A 24,362-nucleotide genomic window follows, 5' to 3' on the forward strand; every position below is an offset into this window, starting at 1 on the left:
TCATCACTGGTCTCTGATGAGAGTGATAGTAGTATTTATTTACCACGTGGATAACTTAAGTGAATCTGTGTACAATAAGCTGATGTTATGCTTGCAACCCTCCCTTAACTCGCTGGAAGGCTAACATTGGCACCAAAGCAAACTTCTGCATTATAGAGAATCAGCTGCTCAAAACCAATGAAAGGGGGGAAAGGCTAAGCACAAATAAACTAGTATTATCTGTTGGGTAACAATGAGCAGTTCCCTGGAAATCCTCATTAATTAGCAATATATCCTAACTGATTTTGCTTTTGGAATTGAAAGTCAATTAGATAGCGTTGTACTTTTGCAGCCAAAAGTGGCTTCTCAGGACAAATTAAATTGATGTTAGATTATAAAAATACAAAAACTTAGTTCCTGTTCCTGAATAGGATATTTCATAATAATAATGAAAGTATCAAGTGAGTAATGTAGAGCCTATATGCAACTGGTCCCAGCCTGTCTTGACTTCAGTTATGCCTAAATTTGATCCCCTATTTTTAAGGAGTAACAATTAAGGGCTTCATGTTATAATTATATTTCTGAAACATTACAAATGCATGAGTCAGGAACAACACTCATTTGATATATTTGTAAACATTGTGCTAGAAACATACCGACTACTGCGCTAGTATTGTAAACACAATTAAAATTGACTTCATCTTCTGAGCCACTAAGGCTAATATAAGCTATGTCATTGGTTCTATTTTTAAAATACTTACGGTGCCATTATATCTTAATAATTTTTAGGATATTCATTTAATTTAATTTTCTCATTAACATGCACTCTATTTGGAAATAATTGTGAAATATTCCTTTTAAAGGACATTTTTATCCATTATTCAAATATTTTCTTTTAGTGTAATTGTGTTGCTTTGGCCAAATCAGAAATGTACATGTTTTCTTTGCTTTATTTTTACAAATGCCCTCTGTGTCCACTGTGCCTGCAAAACGTTGTCTTTAGCATTTGGGGATATAAAAGTTGTAATTAAACTTCATAAGTCTTGAGTATCCAACATAGTAGTGGGACATGCGTTGTTTAGTAGATTTGTAAAATATTAGCCAAGAGGTAATCTGAACCTATGTTGCCTCTACGTACAATTTTTATGTTGTGTAGAGAAGGGAAATTGATGTAAGAGCTTAATTTGAAGGAGACCTTTAAGGTTCAGCTTTATCTTTCTTTTCTTTTTTCTTGGTGTAAGCTATTTTTATCCTAAAAATGATGCCAGATTTTGATTTTGAAAATATTGTATTGTTCATAATCAAACATTGGATCAATAAAATAATAAAAGCAAAAACCTAAAACCTAAAGTTGGAATTTATCCTGACATTGTATAACTGGGGGAGAAACTTCATTATTACAAAACATGAGAAGGCCATTGTTACAGGATGCAGTGAATACTATTTCTCGTTTCAGTTTCTAGTTACATAACAGTGACCACATGAGATGCTATTGCCTCCAGGGTACCTGGGACCCTGGGCAGGGGGGCTGGGGCCCTGTGGGGGATAGGGGCTGTGGCTCTCCAGGGGGGAGCTGGGACCCTGTGTGGGCAGGGCATTCCATGTGCTGGGGGGCCTGCACCCTGTGGGGGGCCAGGGGACCCACCCCTCCTGAGCAGCCCCCGCACAAGGTCTTCCACACCCACCGTGCCCCCAGCAATTGCCCCACTCCTACCCACAGACCAGCCCACATCCTGCCACATCCACCCACCTGACTTCCCCCATACCCCTTATCATTCCCTTCTTGCAAACACCACATCTTCCCCCATCACACACCCATCATGTATGAAGAAAACCAAAAGCACACATCAACACATATAGGTATTTAGAATTTATTTTTTCATGATAATAGAGACACTGGTTGGCTTCCAAATTGCTTTAACATTGTAAATATACTAATAAAGAGTTACCCAATTTATCACTGTCTCTCTCTCTAGATATGTGTGTGTATGTATAGAGTGGTTTTTTTGTTTTAAATGTGGAAGAATATGGATTTTGGGGTATTTTAAAAAAAGGATTTGGGATGCTGCTGCAACAGTCCGGCTGGCACAAGGGGTAGTGTCCCCAGGTATCAATTGGCTGGGCTCCAGAAGTTCCAGAAAGCGAGTAGCCCCAAGCTGCCTACCAGGGCAGCTTTTTGTATGGATGGGGCCAGGACAGGGCAGCTTTTTATACTGCTGGGGACAGCACAGGTGTTGGCCCTGCCTCTAGCTCCCACTGATCCGGGAGGAGCCAGGCAGAGTTATTTTGCTCCAAGTGGCACAATTTGCTCCACACCAAAGTGCATGTTTGAGCCCGTGCACTGAAGCAAAAAGCCCCGGCTCAAATTTGCACCGCTTCTATTTGAGCTGCTGCAAGCGCACATGCTTGTATGTGTGGACACACCCTTAGAGTTCATAAATAGCTATCCAACCCTGATCCTGGATGCTGAATACCCAGACCTCCTATTACAGCTAACCAAATCACAGGATCTTAGCCCTATCAGAACCTGACTGAAGGTGAAATCCACTCCACCTGGATAAAGCTCTAGCATTCAGGCATTTTGCAGAAAGAGTGAGGAAAGACTGGAGTTTTAAAATATCACCATACCTTCAGATTTTGATATCTGGCCATTTGCTCTCCTACCACTGTAACTTTATCAAATATATATGCTCTGTCACAAGAATTGTCACACACTCTTTTTTCCTGCACATAATGGAGAAGTCTGATGATTTGTACTCTGAAGCTGTAGCATTTTGTAAAGACAGGGTGAATCTACATGTTTATTAATGCACCCTAATTACTGCACATTTAGTTCATTACTTGTTTAATGAAGTACTGACTAAATGCACAGTAACTAGATTTACTCTGCAGTAGCACCAGCGCAGTTTTTTGTGACGCTTACTGCACATTAGCTTAATAACACTGCGCAGTAGGCTGTTAGCATGGTTTTTAACTGCCATGCTATTGCACAGTGTTATTAGGCTAATATGCAGTAAGCATCTTGTATAGATGCACCCACAGAGGATGAATATATAGATTTTTTTTCTGAAGAACTGTGTTCTGCTAAATCAGGATGATGATACAGGTTTCTTTAGATGAGGTTCCTCTTATTTCAGCTGGAAATATGGGTTGTTAGTATGTTCAGAGAATAGTTCATGTTTGAAAAACAAGTAGTGGCCAGTATGTGTGTTGTCACTTAAATGTGCATGAATCAGTTTTTCCTATCTATATTCTCATGTTATTTTTTACAGGTGAAATCTGCGCTTTTAAAATTCATGGGCAGGAAATGCCCTTTGAAGCTGTTGTGCTAAACAAGACATCTGGAGAAGGTCGTCTTCGAGCAAAACGTCCAATTGACTGTGAACTGCAGAAGGAGTACACATTCATCATCCAGGCTTATGACTGTGGAGCAGGACCTAGCGGAACAAACTGGAAGAAATCTCATAAGTGAGTGACAATGAGAAAAGAAAAGATTGACTGTGGCATGTATTTACAGTGTGATGCAGTTCAGGTTGAAGAGCTTATTTTGATGTTATCAGTAAGAAGCAAATGAAAACAAAATACTATCACCGGAATTGAATGCCTATTTTTAGTGCCTTTTCTTTATGAACATATGTTACTCTCTCCAGCATCAGTTTGACGTACTTGAATGTGTATTAAGCTGAGCATTTAAATATTTGCAATAGCACTGGTGATTAAATGGACTATAGCATTTCATTTTTTTAATTATGAAACCAAAATATGTTGTCTCTTGATTCTGCTCATTTCAAATGGTGAAAAAAAATCTTTTTCAGGAGGGGAAAATAGCTATCAGTGTTGGGTTTTTTTGCTTCTTTTCCTGTGTATGCTGCAGCAACTCTTCCTTTGCACTAGGATTTTGTTAGATCCAAGCCTGACTAGGTCAGCACTTGGATAGGAAATCTCCACAAATTCAGATGCTGCTGGAGGTGGTGTTGAGGGTCAGCAAGCGGCTCTCTTGACTGAATTAATATGGAGCCAGTGTCTCAGCATGCAGTTAAGGACACAATGCTGTTTTTTTCATCTGATACTTGTCCTTAAAGATGAAGTATACCTGAGAGGAGAGAGAAAAACTGTCATATCAAGTGTTCAACCTGCTGTCTGATCCATTTAACTAAGCCAGTTATTGCAAGCTTTTGTTTATATAGGCTGCTCAGTAATTTTTTATATTATAGAATATATTCTGGCCTGCACTGTTATCTATTTTAAAAAGTAATGGACATTTTAAGCGAAAATCTAGAATGGGGTGGGCAAAATGTGGCCTGCAGGCTAGATCTGGCCTGTCAACCGACTGGATCCAGCCCATGGATTGCCCAGTGGTGCTCTGCCTGAGGCTGAGCCCCAGCCCTACCTTCTATGGCTGGGGGAGCCCGCACCATACTCCTGCCTGCATCTGTGAGCCTGGGCCTGGACCCGCACATGTAGCTTCTGGTGGGGCTGTTCCCAGTGCTGCTCTGCTCTCCTCACCTCCAGCGGGAGCCACCCAATTGAAGTTTCCCCTCTGCCCACCCTCCCAAGTGGGGCATCAGTGGCAGGAGGAGGAGTTGCCATTGGAGGCAAGGGGTGCACAACAGCCCTGCCAGCCTGGGCCCAGCCAGCAGATGCAGCTTCCGGCGGAGCTGTTCCCGGTGTGGCTATAGCCAGCCAGGTGCTGCTCTGATCCCCATGCCTCTAGCAGTGGCTCTTCTTCCCATTCCTGCCCCTGCTGCATTACTCTAGGCAGGCGGGGAGGGGTAGCTTCAGCAGGGTGGCTCCCACTGGAGGTGAGGGGAGCAGAGCAGCATCTGGCTGATTGCAGTTGCACTGGGAACAGCCCTGCCAGAAGCTATGCTCCCAGTGTGGGGGAACCCAGCCAGGTGGTTCCTGCCTCACCATGTGGGGCTCTGCTTTTTCCTTCCCACTCGGAGTGGCGCAGCAGGGGCAGGGAGGAGGAGTGGGTGCTGGTGGCGAGAGGAGCAGAACAGCTCTGCCAGCCTGGGCTCCAGCACATTCAGATTCTGGCAGGGCTGTTCTTGATGTGGCTGCAGAGAGCTAGGTGCTCTTCTGTTCCCCATGCCTCCAGTGGTGGCTCCTGCGACCTCTCGTGTCCCTGCCGCACCACTCCGGGTGGGCGAGGAAGCTTCAACAGGGTTGCTCCCACTGGAGGTGAGGGGAGCAGAGCAGCACCCAGCCGGGTGCGGCTGCACCACGCTGGCTGGGGCCGGGGCTGGGGCTAGGTCAGCGGGTGTGTGCTGGAGTGTGGTGTGGGCTGGAGTGCTGCGTGGGCTGCCCCTGGTGGGGCTCATCCCTGTGAAGAGTGCCATGGGAGCAGCTGCAGACCACACCACCTAGGCCAGTTCTGCTGCACACACACTCTGCCTCCCCCTCCTTCCCCTTGCCCCTTGCTGGCTCCCAGGACCTATTGCCCAGGCAGCCTCCCCCCACACATGCACACATACTGCCCCTGTGCCTCTCCCCCCACCAGGCAGGGCATGCAGAGAGCAGATCACAGATTAGCCCAGTTCCCAGCCCTGAGCTGTCAACACCCTGCAACTCATCCCCATGATCCCAACCTCACCTATCCCCAACTACCGAACACTGCCCCTGACCTGCCCACAGCCCTATGGGGAGTTTTAGTGAATGGGTTGTTGCGCACAGGAGTGTGGGGGGTAGGAGGTACTGACCCAGCCCCTGACACCTCATCCAAACTCCCTATGTGGCCTGTGGGTCCAAATAAGTGCCCAACTCTGGGTTAAACAGTCAAGGTCTGCCATGAGAGGGGGCACAATTTTTTGCTTAGCAGATGAAATACCATATTCAAATATAAAAGTATGCATATTAAAAATAGAAATGAAATACAGAAAAAAAAAAGTTGAATTGTTCAGATGCTTTATTTACAGTAGATAGATATTTATGTTCCTAGCCATCTTTCCTAGCAATCTTTCATGTGTTTTGAAAATGACTAGATATTGACGCTATCTTCTTTGAAGTAGAGATAAAAGTCTTCCTGTCTCCACATTCTTCATTTGAATCTTTTTTAGGGCAGTGGTCCATATCCAGGTAAAGGATGTTAATGAGTTTGCACCAGCTTTCAAGGAGAGCTCATATAAGGCCACAGTAACAGAAGGAAAGATCTATGACAGTATATTGCAAGTGGAAGCCATAGACGAAGACTGTTCACCACAATACAGCCAGATATGCAATTATGAAATTGTCACTACAGAAGTTCCTTTTGCCATTGACAGAAACGGTGAGTATTAGAAGGATACAATTACAGCCTATAGGCCAGATCTTCAGCTGGTGAAAATTAGTGGTGTTCAAATAATTATTGTGTAGTAGTGGGTCCTGTAGCTCAGAGATTCTCAGGGTGTTTTTAATTGTGGTTCATAGTATACTCAACCTTATGGCCCAAAAAGCTACCTACTCAACCCCAACAGCCATCCCAGAGCCAGTCCATCTGCTCATTGGCATACACAGCCTACCATGCTCATTCTATGAACAGGTATGCTGCAGGGCTACTTGCCCTACAACTGTGTGTAGCAGCCCTTGAATAGGAGCAGAGTAGCCACATTTGTGTGATGTTGTTCCCAGACAATGTAGCCCTCCTTCTCTGCAGAGCTAATTAGCCTGCCTCCAGTGTTGTATTAAAGAAGTCCTGCTTGCTTCCTGTTCAGTAAATAGCATATTGAGGACAGTACAGTGCTGCCTGGTGCCAAAGGAATGTTCAGGCCGACCTTCCCCTGCCTCTGTCTGCTCTTGCAGTCCACCCTTTGCACCTTCTGTTGAGAAGTACCGCTATAGACAGTGGAGCTACACTGATTTACACCAGTGGAGGATCTGATTTTTTCCATTTCAAACTTAAATTATATTTAATCTTGTCATCCCTGTCTCTGCATTAAGTATGCCCAGTGTCTGTGGATTCAGTAGACTTGCAGTTTATAATTCATTTTATAGCACTGCAGTATACCTTCTTTGACACCAAGCTAAATGTTCTTTAAAAAAAAGAAAGCCATATTTGACCTCTTTGTTTTGCTTTCCCAAGCTGGATATTAGTGCTTGCTTATCTCTCAAGCATGGTGGAAATTCATTAGCTAGGGCTGTAAAAGGCCCTTTGAAAATGAAAAAGGGACTACTTAGAGCCTGTTCAAACAAATATTATTATTCTGTGCCCTATATGTGGATTATAAAATTATCTGAAACATACATGCCAGTGAATAAATTCTGTCCATATCTCTGTATCTTAAGCATCAGATATAGTAGACACCTGAGTGGTTCTGCTGCATTTGGGTTGTAAGTGCAAGAATTGTTTACCCTGGGATCTGAAAGTTCCTGTTTTAGAGAAGCAATTTATTTCTTTGTTAAAAAAGCCTATCTTTCTCAATCTCCCCCAAATTTAGTTTCTAATACATGGTGTTTGCTGAGGGTAACTTAAAAAAAATTGGCTATCAATTTAGTCTCCTAAATTCAGTTTTCAAATATGTCTAAGTCCTCCTGAGAATCATGGTTCATAAGTGACTACTGTGCCTTTCAAAATATTGTCTACCTGTGGCCTCCTCTAACCACCTGGTTCAGAAAGTTACTTGACTGCACATATAACTAAGCACAAAAGCCAAGGGAAATATTAATTAGTTTAGATTAGCCCATGATTCTGTACCTTTCTGAATGAAATGATGGTGGCACCTCCTAGCTGTATTTTCATCACAGAAGTTTTCATGAAATGGATCAGCAGGAGAAACGGCCAATCCAGTTATCTGGTTGTGGTCCCTACTGAGAGCCTACTCCCTTCCACAGTAGTAAAGAATGCAAATACTCAGCTCATGTAGTAATTTGCTTTCTGGCCTTAGGGTTAAGTGCATTTCATGGTAAACATTTGTTGATCTATGAAAAGTTTGTGTTGGAAAAACCTTATTTTCCATATGTAGTAGCTCCTGGCCTTTACTGCCCTACTTGTCAGCTTCTCGCAGCTTCCAGTCATTTTGACATTAGTAAGCAGCAAGTGACTTCTCAGTAATGGTGGCAGTGGCAAGATCACATTAAAAAGGTTTGGAAGATTTTATTTATTTCCTGTATATAATACAAAACTGCAGCTCTGTTTATAGTAGTATCACCTTTTAGATCGAGAGCACTGCTTCTTGTGTACTTCTTGTGTGAGGGAAAAGACCTGTGATGGGAACTTGAGCAGTTACATTACCGTAAATTCATCAGACACTGCATTCTGAGATTACACAAGAAAAATCCAAGCCTATCTATTTATATTTTATATACGCTTTATTGATCTTTCACAAAATGTTAATTTTTGTGCACATACGAAACTCTACAAGCAAGTGCTTTTTGTGTATGATTGAGAAGGCTCTGACTTATGTCTCCCAACAGAATAATTTAATCCATACTGTATTTAGGAAAAGAGCACCTTTTCTGAAGTTGAACCTCATTTTTGTCAGAATTACAAATTGAAAGCATACATGGAGCTGCTGTTTTCTCCCAACAGCCATTTTTAAGCTGTAATGCTTTTTAGAAAATCTTTATCCTGCTCGAGAAGGATTTGTCTTTAATTTATGCTGCTAACTACTTATTATTATTATTATATTAAGCCAGAACAAATAGAAGTAGATGACACTAAGTCAAAAAATCCTCCTTAATTATAATGCCATTAATGGAAGACAGACATTTTGGATATTATATAGAGGTTTAATAATTATGATTAAAATAGCAGTAATAGGAGTCAATTGGTACAGTAATATTTTAGAAGAAAGAGTATTCAGTTGGGGAGGAGGGGAGGAATGCTATATGGTAAACTAGGCATTTGCTTGTAATTCTCTCTAACTCAGTCATTATAACAGATTATTTCATTATTTTAATATGAACTTCTCCAGTTCATGCTAGGAGCAAGTACAGTGCTTTCATTTGCATCCATTATCTGTCCAGATTTATAGGCAGTTTAACAATGGACATATAATAGTTATTATATACAAACTACACAAAGGGATTAGCAAGATACGCTAGAGGAACTTCTGTTGTCATACATACCTTGGCAGCTCGTATCAGACAGACTGACTGGCAAGAAAGGAACTGTAGGTTGCTTGAAGAACATAGTACAAAAGAGGAGGAATGCCAATGTTGTTGGGCCACCATAGTTATCCTGGTACTTGTGTGAACAAAGTCTTTACAGCCTTAGAGCAAAGTCTTTGCCTTCTTTGAGTAAAATTAGTAACAAAGTTGCCTTTTATGTTACGAGCAGGAGGATTAGGCACATCTATATTAATAAAAGGGCACGCACGCGTGCATGCGTGTGTGTGTGTGTGTGTGTGTGTGTGTGAGCGACATAGCTCCAAGACCATGATCCCTAGAGACGAAAGCTTGCATGCATACTAAGGGGACCCTGGAGGCATGCATCTGGGTGCTATTTTTTTTATTTGGCTCAAAAAAATTTTTGCCTTTTTTGATCTATACTGCATAACCCCCTGTGACAGGTCAGCCCCAGGAAGCAGAATAAATTTGCAAGTGCAAAACGTTCTTTAGCAAATCTCAAAGCTCCTGGCCAAGGTCAACTGGTACAGCTGGAGGAGGCTCCCTATTTAGGAGTATTCCCCACCTATGGGCTGTGGTTGGGACTGGTTAACAGGACCTGGGAGCACCCACAGGCAGAGTAAGGGTTTAAGGAAGGTCCAGGGAGAAAACCGTACTGGGCCTTCTCAGGGACTGATTAGGGGGTTGTGAGAGGCATTCCCTGAAAGGCAATCTACAAAAAGCAAACTTGCCAAAAATCATCTTGCAAAAGCTGCAGCCAGAGCAGCTGAAACTCCAGAGCAGCAAGTTACAAGATGACAAACAAACAGAGCAGCAATGGCTGCATCCAGAGCAACTGAAACTCCTGCACAGCAGGTGGCAAGAAGAGAAACAATTAGAGCAGCAATGGCTGCATCCAGAGCAACTGAGATTCCTGCACAGAGAGTTGCAAACAAAGCAGCAATGGCTGCAGTCAGGAACCAGCCCTGGAGGGAAAAAGAAAACTCTGCATTCTTCTACAGTCCAGCCTTGGATTATGCTTCTAATCCATTAGTTGCAATTGGCTCAATGACGACTTCTTGCAGTCACTGCCTTGCAATGAGATGTAAAGGAGAAGCTCCAGGGATATGCTCAATAGTGGCAAGGTTCAACTGCTCCAAATGAATGATCCTCCTGATCCTGCAGACAAACAAGTTTGCCCTTGCCGTGACATCATCAGGCATTGCTGTCACACTGTTTACAGGAGGAAGAACAGCTCACCCTTCAAGTTGCCCTTAAATCTGGCAAGTGCAAAGGCACCAACCTGCAACATTGCCAGAGGTACTGGCAAAGCAAAGGTCCTGCAGGAGTGCCAGCTCATTGTCTGGGATGAGTGCACAATGTCTCACAAAACTGCTTTAGAGGCTCTTGATCACACCCTCCAAGATCTTCGACATAATGACAGGGAGAAGTGACTCTGGTGTTGGCTGGGGATTTTCAACAGACACTGCCAGTCATTCCACATGGAACCAAAGCTGATGAACTGCAGGCCTACCTCAACGCTTCATACATTTGGAAAACCATTCAGCGACTCAGCCTCATGACCAACATGCGAGTGCATCTAACGGGTGATGCATTTGCTGTAGAGTTTGCTGCAATCCTGCTCAAACTGAGAAATGGGACCATGGTATCTGAGAATCAAGATGGAACTATCTCAATGAACAACATTGGGAAAACAATTGCAACACTACAAGAACTGAAAGAGGCAGTTTTTCCAAATGTTGCACATCACTTTCATGACCACAAGTGGCTATGCCAAAGAGGCATCCTGGCACCAAAAAATGACGCGGTCAGTACCGTAAACAAAGACCTTCTTTTTCAGTTGCCTGGCACTGTGCAAAAATACAAGTCCGTGGACACTGTCCCAGACACCAGTGAGGCAGTCAACTACCCAACAGAATTTCTCAACTCTCTCGAACCGCCAGGTGTGCCTTCACACAACCTGGAGCTCAAGATTGGTGCACCCATCATTCTTCTCAGGAATCTGGACCCACCAGCACTCTGCAATGGAACACTATTGGCTGTCAAGAAGCTCATGCCACACATGTTATTGAAGCCACCATCATAACTGGCCATGCAGTGGGACAGGATGTCTTCATTCCATGCATTCCAATCATTTAAATGGCTCCAGTTCCAGATCTGCCTCAGTTTTGCCATGAGCATCAACAAGGCACGGGGACAATCACTCGAAGTTGTTCGCCTCAACCTGCAAAGCCCATGCTTTTCTCATGGCCAACTCTATGCTGGTTGTTCCTGAGTTGGCAATGGCAAAAACCTTTTCAACTTGGCATCAGGTGGCAAAACATGCAACATTGTCTATCCTGAAGCTCTACACAGATAAAAAAGTGTCAAACACCATCATAAACTGGGATAGAAAAATGTGATGTGAAATCCTCAGTGCTATGCAAAAGTCTTACAAAGTAAATAAATAATTCTACCTCACAATTCAGTTGTTTAATATATTTAAATGTTCAACTTTTATAGGTTTTTGGTATGACCAAAAGCTCACAGTGTCAAGCTGTATCACACAAGTAAAATAGGGAATAAAACTAAACACACACACACAGCTTATTACTAGAGGGAAATAAGATAGAATGAAAATATTTTATTTATAAAATATTAAAATTTGATTACTGCAACCTGTGCGAAGCCGGGTACTTTGGCTAGTGTTGAACAATGGTTAAGCCAGTAGTTCTCAACCTTTTTAGGCTCCAGGCTCCCTTCAATAGACTCAAACCATCCCTCAGAAAATGTCAACTATTAATTTTTTCTCAATTTATGAATACAGGAAAGTAGTAGAAATTCTTCTGTTGTCAAGAACTCACACTATAGCAGGTCAAAATATTTTAACATGATGGATTCCTATTTGAAATCTTGCACACCGATCAGCGCTAACATTGTTTGTCAACCTGCAGCACCATTGAAAGGATCACAAGGCACCTGCAGAGCTATGGGCAGGCATAAGGACAATGACTGCAGCTAAGCTGAGCAAACTGCAGGAGATGGGAGCAGGCTGTTCATTGAGCTAAGGGAACACACCTGTGACTTTTCAGAAGAACACATGACTGGAAGGGGTGGAGCTCAGGAGGTGTAAACCTTGGTTCTCAAGCCAGGGAGCCAGCCTGGCTCTGAATTCTGAGCAGAGAAGAGGTTCTGTATACTGAGGCTGGGCCCTGCTTGGGCTAGAACAAGACTGGATGCTCAGGAGAGAGTGAGCTTTGTAGGACTGGAGGTTTGGGTGTGGCAGTAGGGGTAGTTGGAGACTACAGAGGATGTCTGGGAGGCCATGCAAAGGCCTGGGGGCCTGATAGGCTAAGGCAGTGAGATGAAACCCAGTCACAAAGATAACAGTGAAGTAAGACTCTGAAAAAATGTTGCAAAACAAACACCAACACAGAACGGTGAGCCAGTCATGCACATCCCTGGAAACTTTCAATAGTAGGTTAGACAGACTTGACTGGGTTGGTTTAGTCAGGGATGAACCTGCTTTGAGCAGTAAGTTGGACCAGATGACCTCCAGTTCTACTTTCCTATGATCTTTTTACTTCCATTCATTCCACCTTTCGTTTTATTTAGTAACCCAGTATGGGTTATCTTTGGGCGTGCACATCTCACATACTTTTACTAGCTGTTGTCAACCACAAGCATTCAAGCATGAGTCAGGTTGAAAAAAGAAATCATGTAGTTTTACAAAAATAATACATATTTTATTTCTCCTCTGGCTTACAAACGCTTAGGGCTCATGTTTTCAAGTCTTTCTGTACAATCAATAGGGCTAGAAATGTACTTTAATTAAAAATAGGCAACATTCTGTTCATTATTTAAGAGTTATAGGGTAAGAGTCTTGATTGAAATGAAAGAGCTGATAGTTCTACTCTACTGGTAGAACAATGAAAGAGGGAGGGTTTATATGAGCCACAAGTCATTGCAATGTTTAGAATAGCTGTCCTACTTGGGTTAGAATGTCTGACACAGGACAGGTGCAAAGGTATCCAGTGGATACAATCTGTCTTTGTATTTAGATTTCTGTAACAGGATGTGGGGTGAATTTCACATTAAAGAAATCCTGCATGCCATCTTGTATTTGAAAAGTGAATCTTTTGTCCTAAGTAGATATGAAATAATGCCACATGCATTCAGTCTGAAAGGCAGATTGGGAAAATGTCTGATAATCAGGATTTCCTTTGAACTTTGATTTGGAACTTGTAGATCTACCTTAGAGACATGCATCACATCTCTAAACTGTATTATATTATATCTCAGGATTGTGGGATGTATTCTGTGTTTGAGATGCTGCTTCATATCCATGTTTACTCAGAACGCAATTGACTTTTTTTTAGGAGTGATGTTACTAATCATTAGATTCTTTTTTTAACCATCTGTGAAATGAGCAGTGCAATGAAATTTGGGAGAGAACTACATGCTATTTGCCATGTGAAATTCAAGTTATGAAAATGGCAGAACAATATAAGCCAGATTGGTAAAAATCAGTTCTGTAGCTTCATTAGAAGTCAGTGAAGTTATATAAATTTATACCAACTAAGAATATGTCCCTATAGCTCATTTACATAAAATGCCTTTGATTGTGGGTCTGTAATTTCCCACTGAACAAAATTCCATCCATGTGATGAGACCACAATATGAATAAAAGGGACTTTTTTATTTACCAATAAAAGGGAGATACTTTTTGTATGTTGAACTTAATTTTGTAGGTAATGAACTATTGGCTATAAAATAAAATAATTTTATAGTAAGGACCAAATTCATGCATTGCTGCACAAAGAACTGAGGCTGAAGTTGCAAGATATGACATTTTTAACAAGCTATGGCTGGCAGTCTTGTATGGTTTCCGTTTAGCAGAAAAATGTGATGACCAATTTGATAGTTCTTTCTCTTAAAGAGAACCAAATCAATATGAAACTGAAAATTAAAGTGCATCTCATAGATCTGTTGTAATTACAAGTTTTTTTAATACAAGGTTATCTTTACTACTTTTCCTACCATTTTTGCATGTATTAAGTCCAAGGAAGCAGTGAGATAAAAGGTGACATGCATTTCACCCAGTCTAGCAGATCTGCTGTTCTTGGACACATCACAGCATGCTGATCCATCTTGTTTTGTGACATCTATTTCAAGTCATATATTCTGTTCATGGATCTGCCTTGCTATATGACTTAAGAAAATCATTTTACTTGCACCTTCATAGCAGACCCTCTGTTGCAAGGCACTAAGGTGTGCCTCCTCCAGAAGCAGCCTAGCAAAGGAGCCTTGCAGGTTAGGCAGAGCTCTACAGCTGTAGGTTACCTGAGTAACAGGCTAATGAGGTAATTAACTGGCACCTGCAGGCTGTCAGGTGACTGGAAGGAGGCAGGGCCGTGGGAGCATATAAGGTCAGGGCTGGGACTGGCAGAGTTCACTTTCTCTGGCAAGTACCAGGGGAAGGAGCTCTTGCACAAGAGCTACCCTGTAACATTTTGCTACCTCTGAGTGCAGTAAACCTCCAAGAGCTCACAAGGTACCCAGGGCCAGGGGGCATGCTATCTCAGGGGTAGAAGTTTACCCTCTTAAGGAGGCAGAGAACTTCCTTCATTGTTAGTGTTATGTTATAGGCCTGGGGCTTATTTTTGTGTTATTCTTTGCACTGGAGGTTTGGGATGAAGCTGTAAGAGGAGGTATGGTGGTTTCATTAGTGCCCAGAGTGCAGCATGGAATCATTTTGAGCCCTGCCAGAAGTGGGTGCAGGGCTCAAGCAGGCAGAGGGTGCAAGGCACAGGGCACACAGGGCCAGCGGGCCTGGTGCCAGAAGGGAGCAGTCAGACAGGGGCCATGGGCCCAGCACCCAAGGGGCATAGCTACACAGGAACCAGTAATCCCAGTGCCAGAGGGGCATAGCAGACAGGGTCGGGAGCCTGGTACCAGAGGGGTGCCCTCACATGGGGCCAGGAGCCCAAGGACTGGAAGAGAGTGAGTGGAGCTAGTGCCTCAAAGCCAGATCCAACCCAGTGGGCCTAGGCTAAAAGGCCTAGCCAGATTAAAGGGGAAATGGCCAAATAGGCTGAGGCCCCAGTAGAAGTGACAACAGTTGCAACACCTGCAGGGCATAGGGTATGGTAAAGGGAAGGTTTGGAGCCATGCAATTAGCCCATAAGGATTGAGGTGTCCTGTGTGGCACAGTATTGAAGAGAGGTCCAGTGAGGGTCTCAAGGACCAGAGAGTCCTGCTGAGGTTCAGTGGCCCAGGGCCAACTGAAGGCCCGTGGGCAGCCTCCTGATTTATTTTACCAGCAAGACATGGCAGGAAAGATGAGAGGGCATCCTCAAATAATGGTTGATGCTAATGGACACTAGTGCAGCAGAAAAAATCCTTCACTCTCTTGCAGCAGTTGTGAACTTCTATTTGACATCTATGTTTAAACAGGAGACAGAGATGAAATGTAAGGAACAATTCTGATGTACTGGGTATGGGAGCATAGGAACTGCCAGAGTAGATCAAATTAGGTGGCCATTTTGTTTGCTGTGCTGTCATCAAGTGAGATTTATATGGACTGCTTCACAAGAAGTTACGTGAAACCCTATTATGGGAATTTATGGGCTGTGTGGGTTTTGTCCCTGGTAGTTGACTCCTGACAGTTAGAATATGTTTTGTCCTGAGAAGCAAGAGATTTATAATTTATGAACTTCTTGTCCCTTGTTTGGTTGTTCTATGTCTTTTTAAAAATGTTTACTGTTATAATTCTGAACACACCGTTATCCATATAAATGGATAGCTGTTCTTTCTGGTGGGGATGGGGGGAGTTTGAGTATTGTGAATTTTCAGACTTGGTCATATCATTGGACAGCCCCCAGTTCTGTGAGCTATTTGTGAATCGTATTATTAATTTCTTACTTCTGTCAGAATTAAATGTCCCTTCTTTCATCAGTGAAGTGTGGGGGCAAAAACATTAAGGTGTCTTTGCTACTTCTCCACAGATGCAAGTTCAAGGCTTGCTCTGGATTCATACCAAAGGTTGTTCTCTCTGGTCCCAGTTAACCTACTTGTTAGTTGATTCCCCAGCTCAAATCAACCAGGTAGCAAAGGCAAATGGGTGTATTGTGACCCACATCACTCTTTGTGCCATTGACTACAAAACCTGACCTACCACAATCACACTGTGGTAGGTCAGTGCTTAGCTTAGGTTGGCCTTTGACCTTTCAATTGCATTTCCTGTGCTCTTATATGAAGTGTGATAAATAGAAATTCCCAACATACCTTTTCTAGAGCACTCATCAACCTGATTTTATAATTTTCCCTCCTTTGTTTATGTTAAAAAAAAACCTTATTGATTGAATTGTCAAATAACAAAGTAACATAAAGCTATAGCCATCAGCGGTAACAGAAACAAAGAATAATTAGAAAACCAATAAACTACCTAGAATAATTTAGAAGACATTCAAATGACCTTCTAAGAATAAAAACTAAATATTCAGGATCCTTGAAATGCAAATCTTAAAAGACTGTAATGAAATACAAATCTTGAAAGATAGCTTTAATGAAATACAAATACATTTTAATGATTTATAAATCTTAGAAGACAGTTAATGTGCCAAGCAAATTCCAGCTGGCTGCTAATGTTAATTTACCGAACTTTGGCATCTTGAGGATTAGTGCCACAGGTTGCAGAGTAAAACAATAGTAAAGAGAACAAAAGGAGCAGGGGCAAAAGAATATGCATGGAAGAAATGTTAATAAAATGTAGCTAGAAAGGGGGAAAAAATGAACACATACTAAATGCATGAATAAAATGGCAACATTCCACCAAAATCCCCCTCACCAAGAACTAATCATGCAACTTAAGAAATATATTTCTTGTGCCTTATATTCATAGTTAATGCCATATTTGACATTAACATTGGAACATAACTGAGATGTGTATGTTGTCTCATTCATGGTGAGAAGAAGAACCTACTAAGTTGAATACATTCCTATCCATGGCAATTTTAGTAAAGTGGACTCGGAGCAGGAAATATCTGAAACCTATGTGGTCTTTAACCAATCACTCAAACATTTTATTTCCCTCTTTGTAACACAGGGATTGCAATGGAGTGTGTATATCTTCATAGTTTGACAGGGAAAAGTTTAAGGAAGGAGGAGAACAGGAGATGCACCCTATTCTCCAGCTTATTGCTACAGATACCGGACAAGGATCCTTTTCGTCTACTTTTATCATATAAAACTGAGAATATCAATGTATGGGTAGAGGGCAGTTCTCACTGACAGCCCAAGAAACTATCTAGTACAACTATAAGGAACCTATTAAGGATTTGTACCAAAAGATGGCAATAGCTTGATCGGAGAGCAGAAGCCCTCTTAAGACCTGATGTGAAAGTGTTCCACTGGCTTCAATGGGGTTCAGGCAAACTTATCAAAGATCAAACTCTGGATATAGAAAAGGATGACTGGAGGTAACCCCTTCCTGACACTTATTGATTGGTTGAGCTGGAAAAAATCAGGTAGTTTATATTTGGAAGAATTCATGGAAACTTCTAAAGAAATTAGATTAACGTGTTGTTACACTTTACAGTTTGCATACGCTAAAGAATATTAGGTAATAAAGATACCACATACTGTGACTGAGCAGTTGCACATTAAGGGTTAATACTCTCTCTAACATACATAGCTTTGATTTGCTGTTAAATGGCTGGCAAGCAGGGGCATAGTTAAGAGCTGCCAAGTCTTCCCCATGGCTGTCTGGCTCTCCAGAGACTCCCCTTTCACCTGCCTCCCCCTTCTCCTAGTCCCTTTCCTCAGCTCTCTTCTCACCCACAACTGCCTGGCTCTCTCTGAGTCTGTCAATCCAGGGCAGTACAGTTAGTTCATCCACATGGGGGGGAGGGCTGAGAGAAGTGCATCCTGGGATACTGGAGGACTACAATGTGTGGATATTGGCTCCATAGAGCAGACATTGGCCCCATGGAGCAGACTGATGTTATTGCAACATGAGCTGCCTTATACCAGCTGGAGATAGTCCTTTACCAAAGAGCTGTAACTTTGAAATGCTCAGATGGTACTTAGTTCCTTTTTTCCTGGCCTTAACCTGTAAACCCTCCTATCTTAAGAGTATTTAACACATGGGAAAGGTAATGTCTAACACCACCCTTAGTATCAGAGCCATCCCTGGGTGGGGTGTGAATTGGGTCAATCACCCCAGAGCCCACGCTTTGAGGGGTACTGCAGAGCTGGGTGGAGAGGCTGCAGCTGCCACTTTTAAAATGGAGTCCTCCCACCGGCCCGGCGGGTTGGGTGGTCTTTGCTTGTTCTGGCTGCCACCTGTCCCACTGTGTCTGGTGTGTCAGGGCTTTCACTCCCTGACATAAGTGTGCCATGGCATGGGGATGGGGGGCCCCGCACAGGCTGCTTTGCCCCGGGCCCTGCACCCTGCTGAGATTATCTCTGCCTAGTATCCATAAAATATTTGGGTTGCCTGAGGCAGGGGAAAATTAACATAGAAAGATTTGGTTCAAAGTGTCCAGGAAGAGTCCATTTTGCTCCCTGACCAGGATGACAGCCTTTTCTTATAGACTTTCTAGACCAGGAGTGTACAACTTAAGATAAACTGAGAGCCACATTCCAGTGGAGGGCATCACTAGTGGGAATTGATCTTGAAGCACATTTGCCAGCTGGGAAACGGACAGTGTGTGCAGAGATCAATGAATTGCTGCTCACTGAGGACATAATTTGTGATGAAGAATAATTTGATTCTCAGTTTTTCTTTTCAAATCTTTTTACATTGATGTTCATGGAAGAAGAATGAATGGCAGACCACATTGTACTTCCCTATCCTATGGCTTTAGTGAGAGTTTTATTAATATACATCACTAAGGAAATATGAAGTGATAGCTAAACACCAAAGGGTCAGTGTAGTCTGGCTCAAGATCCAGATTACTGTTCAGAGGTTTCCTTGTATTTTAGGGGATAATGCAAGAGAAGTACCCTTCACCAATCCTATGCCTGCCACAGAATGCATGCTAGATCTCTAATTCTGCATACGTAGCCCCCCCCCCCCCCCCACACACACACTATTGGTGTCATTTATGCTCTAAAATGACTAAATCTTCATGCCAAAATGGCAGTTACTTGCAAAATTCATACTGGTGAAATGAAAAATAGAGGGGCCAGATTTTGAAACTGAGCTTTTTACCTACGGTTCATTTTTAGGGTTTGTGTCCCCTCTTCCCCCCCCCCCCCCCCCCCCAGTCCTGCCATACCGCCTGAAGTTTTAACCTTACTGAAAAGCCAGCAAAGGCCAGCATGTTCAAATATGTGACTCCTGGTCTGTTTATTTGACAGTCATACTGTTTGTTTATGTATTTTTAAAGTTGTATGGTGTCCAGGTTTTGAAATTTTGATCAAACTACTTGATTCTGCAGTATACTATTTCATATAATGGTTACAAGCATATATGATGTGATGATATGATGTGTATATCTATTTCCATTTACAATAAGTTTAAATTTAGGATGTGAGTATGATTTTTGTTTGTTTGTTTTTGTTTTTTTTTATTAGCATGTGAGATATTCTTGGTTAAGGAATATGTTAGACCAAACAAATGAAATATATATTAAACATTTCCAAGTTGCAATTTGAATGAAAACTGCTTTTTTAGCATAAATGAACTGAAGTGAAATGTTGACCTTATTAATTAGCTCCACCTCCTTTAGAATGGCAATTCTCTAGGAGTGACTAAGAAAGATGTTGCCATTTTCATGTACAATACATCATTTCTTGTTTATTGGAAATTTTTCACCTTTCTGTGTCAGTCAGATTTGGCAGATGATTTTGTTGTTGACTTATTTTCTTTCTAGTAGCAAAGCACTGTTATTTAAGTAGCAGATATGCTTTGTTATGTAAATGATGATGATGATAATTCTAGACCTCCTAATCCCTGTAGAAATGGAAGTCCTATATTTAAAGAGGGTCCTATATATAAAAGCAGCTGAGCAGAAAGAAATTTTTAAGATGGGCTGTAATGTCTTTCCCCTGTGATCTCTGCACAGTAGTAGGCAAATAGCATGAATTGTCTCCTAGCCCTGACTACCCAATTTCAGCTCCCTTCTCACATGTACAGGCATGAGCATCCATGCATAGACTCTCAGATATGTGGTATGAAATAGATGCTAATCAGTGCTCATGAGAGGACTGACGTTTCACCTACTAATATAAAACCACATATAAGGTTATTAGCTCTGTTTATATCTTGAATCTTACTTTTAAAAAGTGCCTTTGCATGTATGTTTTTGTTGTTGTTTTGGGGTCATTTTGTTTTTATAGAAATGTATAAATACCCAACACAAATAACAATTATACATAACTCTAATATATTTCCTTTTATTTTGAGGATATCTTAGAAGAATATTCAGAGCCATTTTTCGTAATTTTCTTGCATATAGAACTCTTGTCGATTCCAATGACATTCTCGCCAAAGGCCCACTTTACTAGGCTCTAATTGTTGGGAGATAGTGCATAGTTGCAATTGTAGTGGTCAAGTATATAAACTTCACCAATTAGTAATTTCTGGATTCTTTCTTTCCTCCAGGTAATATCAGAAACACTGAGAAGCTGAGCTATGATAAACAGCACCTGTATGAGATAATGGTAACTGCTTTTGACTGTGGGCAGAAACGTGCAACAGAAGATGTGTTAGTACGAGTGGACGTCAAACCAGTTTGTAAACCAGGGTGGCAAGGTAGGGTTTGATAATTTTTATCCCTGGATTTCTTCTCATTTGCTTTTGTGCAATAGATAGTGTCTTATATCCTTTGCAGTGATAAAGAAAATGATTAGAATGTTTTTATTTTTTACTGAATACAACACCAGGCAAATGCCTGGATTGTCACTCCAACCTGGTTTATATAATGCCACATGCCTCAGAAATAAGTGATTCTCCACTAGTTGGATCAAAAGACTCAGGTTATATAAAATCCTAATTTAAAACCCTCTCCTGAACTGTAATCCAAGATTTATTCTGAGGTTCAAAAATAACTTTTCTTTTCATTTTTGTATAAGACTATCTAAAGTCCATAAGGCTAGGATAGAACAAGCAAGGCTGATTTAAGTTAGTGCAGTGTCAACAGAACTATTCATATCAGTTTATTCCAGTTAGTATCAACCAATCAACGTCATTGCTGTATTTCTACAGGCACATCAACAAGGTCATATTGTACAGGAAATGAGGTGGAAGGATGAGGTGATAGTTAGGGTTATGCCTTGAACCTTGGGAGGTACAGGTTCAATTCCATACTCAGCAATGGATGTCCTGTGTGGCTATGGGCCAAATCAGCACCCAATCCACAAAGGAAGTCAAAAACCAAACACCAATTAAGATACAAGGATTCACAAATGTATTTATGTATTAATCCCTATGCCATGGCTCCCTGTCTGTAAAATGGAGGCAATAACTATTCCCTTGGTTGTCTTGAGGATAAAAGAGTTGCAAAAAAGACAGCTCAGCTCCTGTTCATGAGGATTATATAAGTAACCAATGTAAATAGAATCTGTAGGTGTAAGTAGGGGCTAAATTTAGCCTTCCCAATCTTAATTATTAGTGAGGATACATGAGTAGAGAGAATCCATCTTGAGTGTCATAGAGTTAACAATTATAAGAAACAACTTTTTCCTTGGAAGCTGAGTACACTGGGTCAGGAAGTCAGAGAGATGCAATATATCCAGAAATTATCACTTAATTTTTGGAGTGATTATTTAGAACAGAACAACACTTTCATGATTAGGAATTGTACACTTCTATTGTACATGTGTCCAGAGCAAATGAAGGACATACTTTCTAAAGATAAGCAAGTATCTGAAAGAAAACAATATGATATAACTTTATCTTGGAATCAAGTAAAATGTTTTTTTCCCCATTGAACATGTACATGTGGCAGGGAGTCCCTTGTCTCAGAATCTATTATAAAGTGGGTGCCTGGAGAGCAGGCATCTGCTGCGACTTAGCTCTCACCCCAAGCCTGGGTCAGGGCCAAAGCCATAGCTGTTGAGTGCCCTCCATGCCACCTTTGCAATCCCTGCCTCTCCTCCTGTAGTCTCAAGGCCCTGCTTCTCATACCTCATGTCCCTCCATACTCCCCTTTTCTCTCATGCATCTTCTCTCCAACCCCATAGCCTCTGCACTACTACAGACCCCCCCCCCGCCATTGCTTATCCTTACACCCCAGTAGGCACTATCCCTGTTCCAGCTTGGAGCATGGAACATGGCCTCAGCCCAGCCCAGTAGCAGCAGTGCTGGCTGAGGCTGTGCCCTGTGCCCTAGGCTGGAGTGGGGAGGGTGCCAGAGTGAGGGTAAGTTGGGGAGGGTGGGGATAGGAGCAGAAACTGCAGGAGAGGGCAGGCACAAGGGGGATAAGTGAGGGGCAGGTGGTAAGTGTCTGCTGCCCCTGCTGCCCTACCGTCTGCCCCGCACTGCCTATCCCACTACCATTGATTTTCCCACTGCAGTGGTGGTGGTGACAAATTTAAGGCAAACCTCCAATAATTAGATTCTGTACCTGGAAAATTATAACAATTTTACATATTTTTCTTCATGTATAGAATGTAATTATTATGGGGGTCAGCTTAACTTCAGGGTCATCTTGGATTTGGGTAAATACAGTATTTTTGTATTTTTGTAGGTGGTTTTCTTGATGGAAAAACTCTGTTTCATATACAAGACAAATGAGAGCTTTTAAACTAGGATTTTATTTGCAATTGCACTAAAATTTAAACTCAGAAACAAGTACTAAATAATGCAATTGCTGGTTGGTAACTGCTTCATTCCACATACAAATTTTATTGAATGAGTATTCAAAACCAACCAAACAAACAAAACAACCAGTACTCCATACACAGCATGTTGATGGCACAATTATTTTGCTCTTCAAAACAAATTTCAATTTATTTTAAAGGAAGTCTATAAACTATTGCACAAAACCTTATGTAATCTCTGTTTCTGGGTTTGTTTGTTTTTTCTCCTTAATAGTATATGAAATGTATGTAACCTCTTTAGGGTCTTAGCAAAAGGTTGGACTTTAGTTCTTTTCACATATAGAATTTATATTTCTCTATTCTAGAAATCAAAGCAGTATGTGGCTTGTGCTGACTGTCTAAGAAGATTGGGATACCAGCTCATTATTTTAATGTAATAACATTAAGAGAATGGACTGGATTCTTTTACAATCTTTGGATTGTAAAAGAAAATGCATTAAACTAAGGAAATACCTATTTAAAATTAGTAGAGAAAGCATTGGCTTTAAAAATATACAGTATGGGGTACCAGAAAAAAACAGCATGTCTAAGACTTCTCTAAGATGCATGCAGTAATGTGATCACAGAGTTTTAGGCCTCATTATGATTAGTTGTAACATTAGATATTGTTTCTGTAGGCTATTTTGCACAATTGTGTTCTTTGTTCCTTAGAGGAGCTATAGTTTAAGATTATATGCTGAGTCTTCAGTATAGGCAGTGGAGAAAAACTTTGTTAGTTAACTCTGAGCTAAATTCTGCTGTCAGTTACACCAGGTACTTCCATATTAGCTCGTGGCATTGGAATCACTCTGCTTTTACATTAGTGAGACAAAAGGCAGAATCTCTCATCATGTATATTTTTCTTCAGATCACTCAGCCTGACTCCATTACATGTTTATGCCTGTATTTTAAGATCCTTACATGCCATTTTCTGTGTGCTTAGCAGCACCAAACTTGATCATGATGCTTAGCAAAGATAAATAATATTTTACCAGTGAGATATTTAATGTTTACCAATTCTATATTTCCATTGATAAGAAGAAATTTAAGAGAGTGGCCGCGTAGTCTCAGCATATTATTTATATCTTCCCTTCTAAGTTGTATCTTGTCTGTAAACCTTTTTGTTCATTGCTAGAGAAAAGGGAAATGCAGAATATTTCTGGTACTTAAAAAGTATTGGATTCCTAGATTAAAGTATTTGATGTGTAAACCACCTATATGTAGGATGACAATTACTTTTCTCACACAGTCACAGCTCCTATGTTCTTTGACAACAGTGATCAATTTTAGTAATCTTGGGTCAGTAAAATATTCTTAATGGTGACTAAAGTAAAGACCATTCTTTGGATCCTGTGACCATACCACAAAAAATAGAGAAATCTCTTATAATATGACATTTGAAGTGGCCTGTAGTGTTAGCCTCATTGTTTTCTTACCAAAAAAACCCAAAATCTACTCAGAATTTGAATTTGTCATTTTAATTTTGGTTTGCAATTTGTTTGTCTTGTTTGTTTGTTTTCAAAATGTTATTATCCAAATGCTGTGAATTT

The 24,362-nt window shown here is 41.3% G+C and overlaps 1 protein-coding gene across 1 annotated transcript in view; it reads left to right on the forward strand.

The window, feature by feature from the left end:
• Positions 1 to 24,362, forward strand: part of CLSTN2 (calsyntenin 2) — a 704,981-nt gene that overhangs the window by 501,702 nt on the left and 178,917 nt on the right. The window contains exons 4-6 of the mRNA XM_025215679.1: positions 3,252 to 3,447; positions 6,039 to 6,247; positions 20,615 to 20,764. Coding sequence (XP_025071464.1) covers positions 3,252 to 3,447; positions 6,039 to 6,247; positions 20,615 to 20,764 — 555 coding nt within the window. The remainder of the gene's footprint in view (positions 1 to 3,251; positions 3,448 to 6,038; positions 6,248 to 20,614; positions 20,765 to 24,362) is intronic.

This window comes from Alligator sinensis, unplaced genomic scaffold (assembly GCF_000455745.1).
Source record: "Alligator sinensis unplaced genomic scaffold, ASM45574v1 scaffold187_1, whole genome shotgun sequence".
NCBI lineage: Eukaryota > Metazoa > Chordata > Crocodylia > Alligatoridae > Alligator > Alligator sinensis.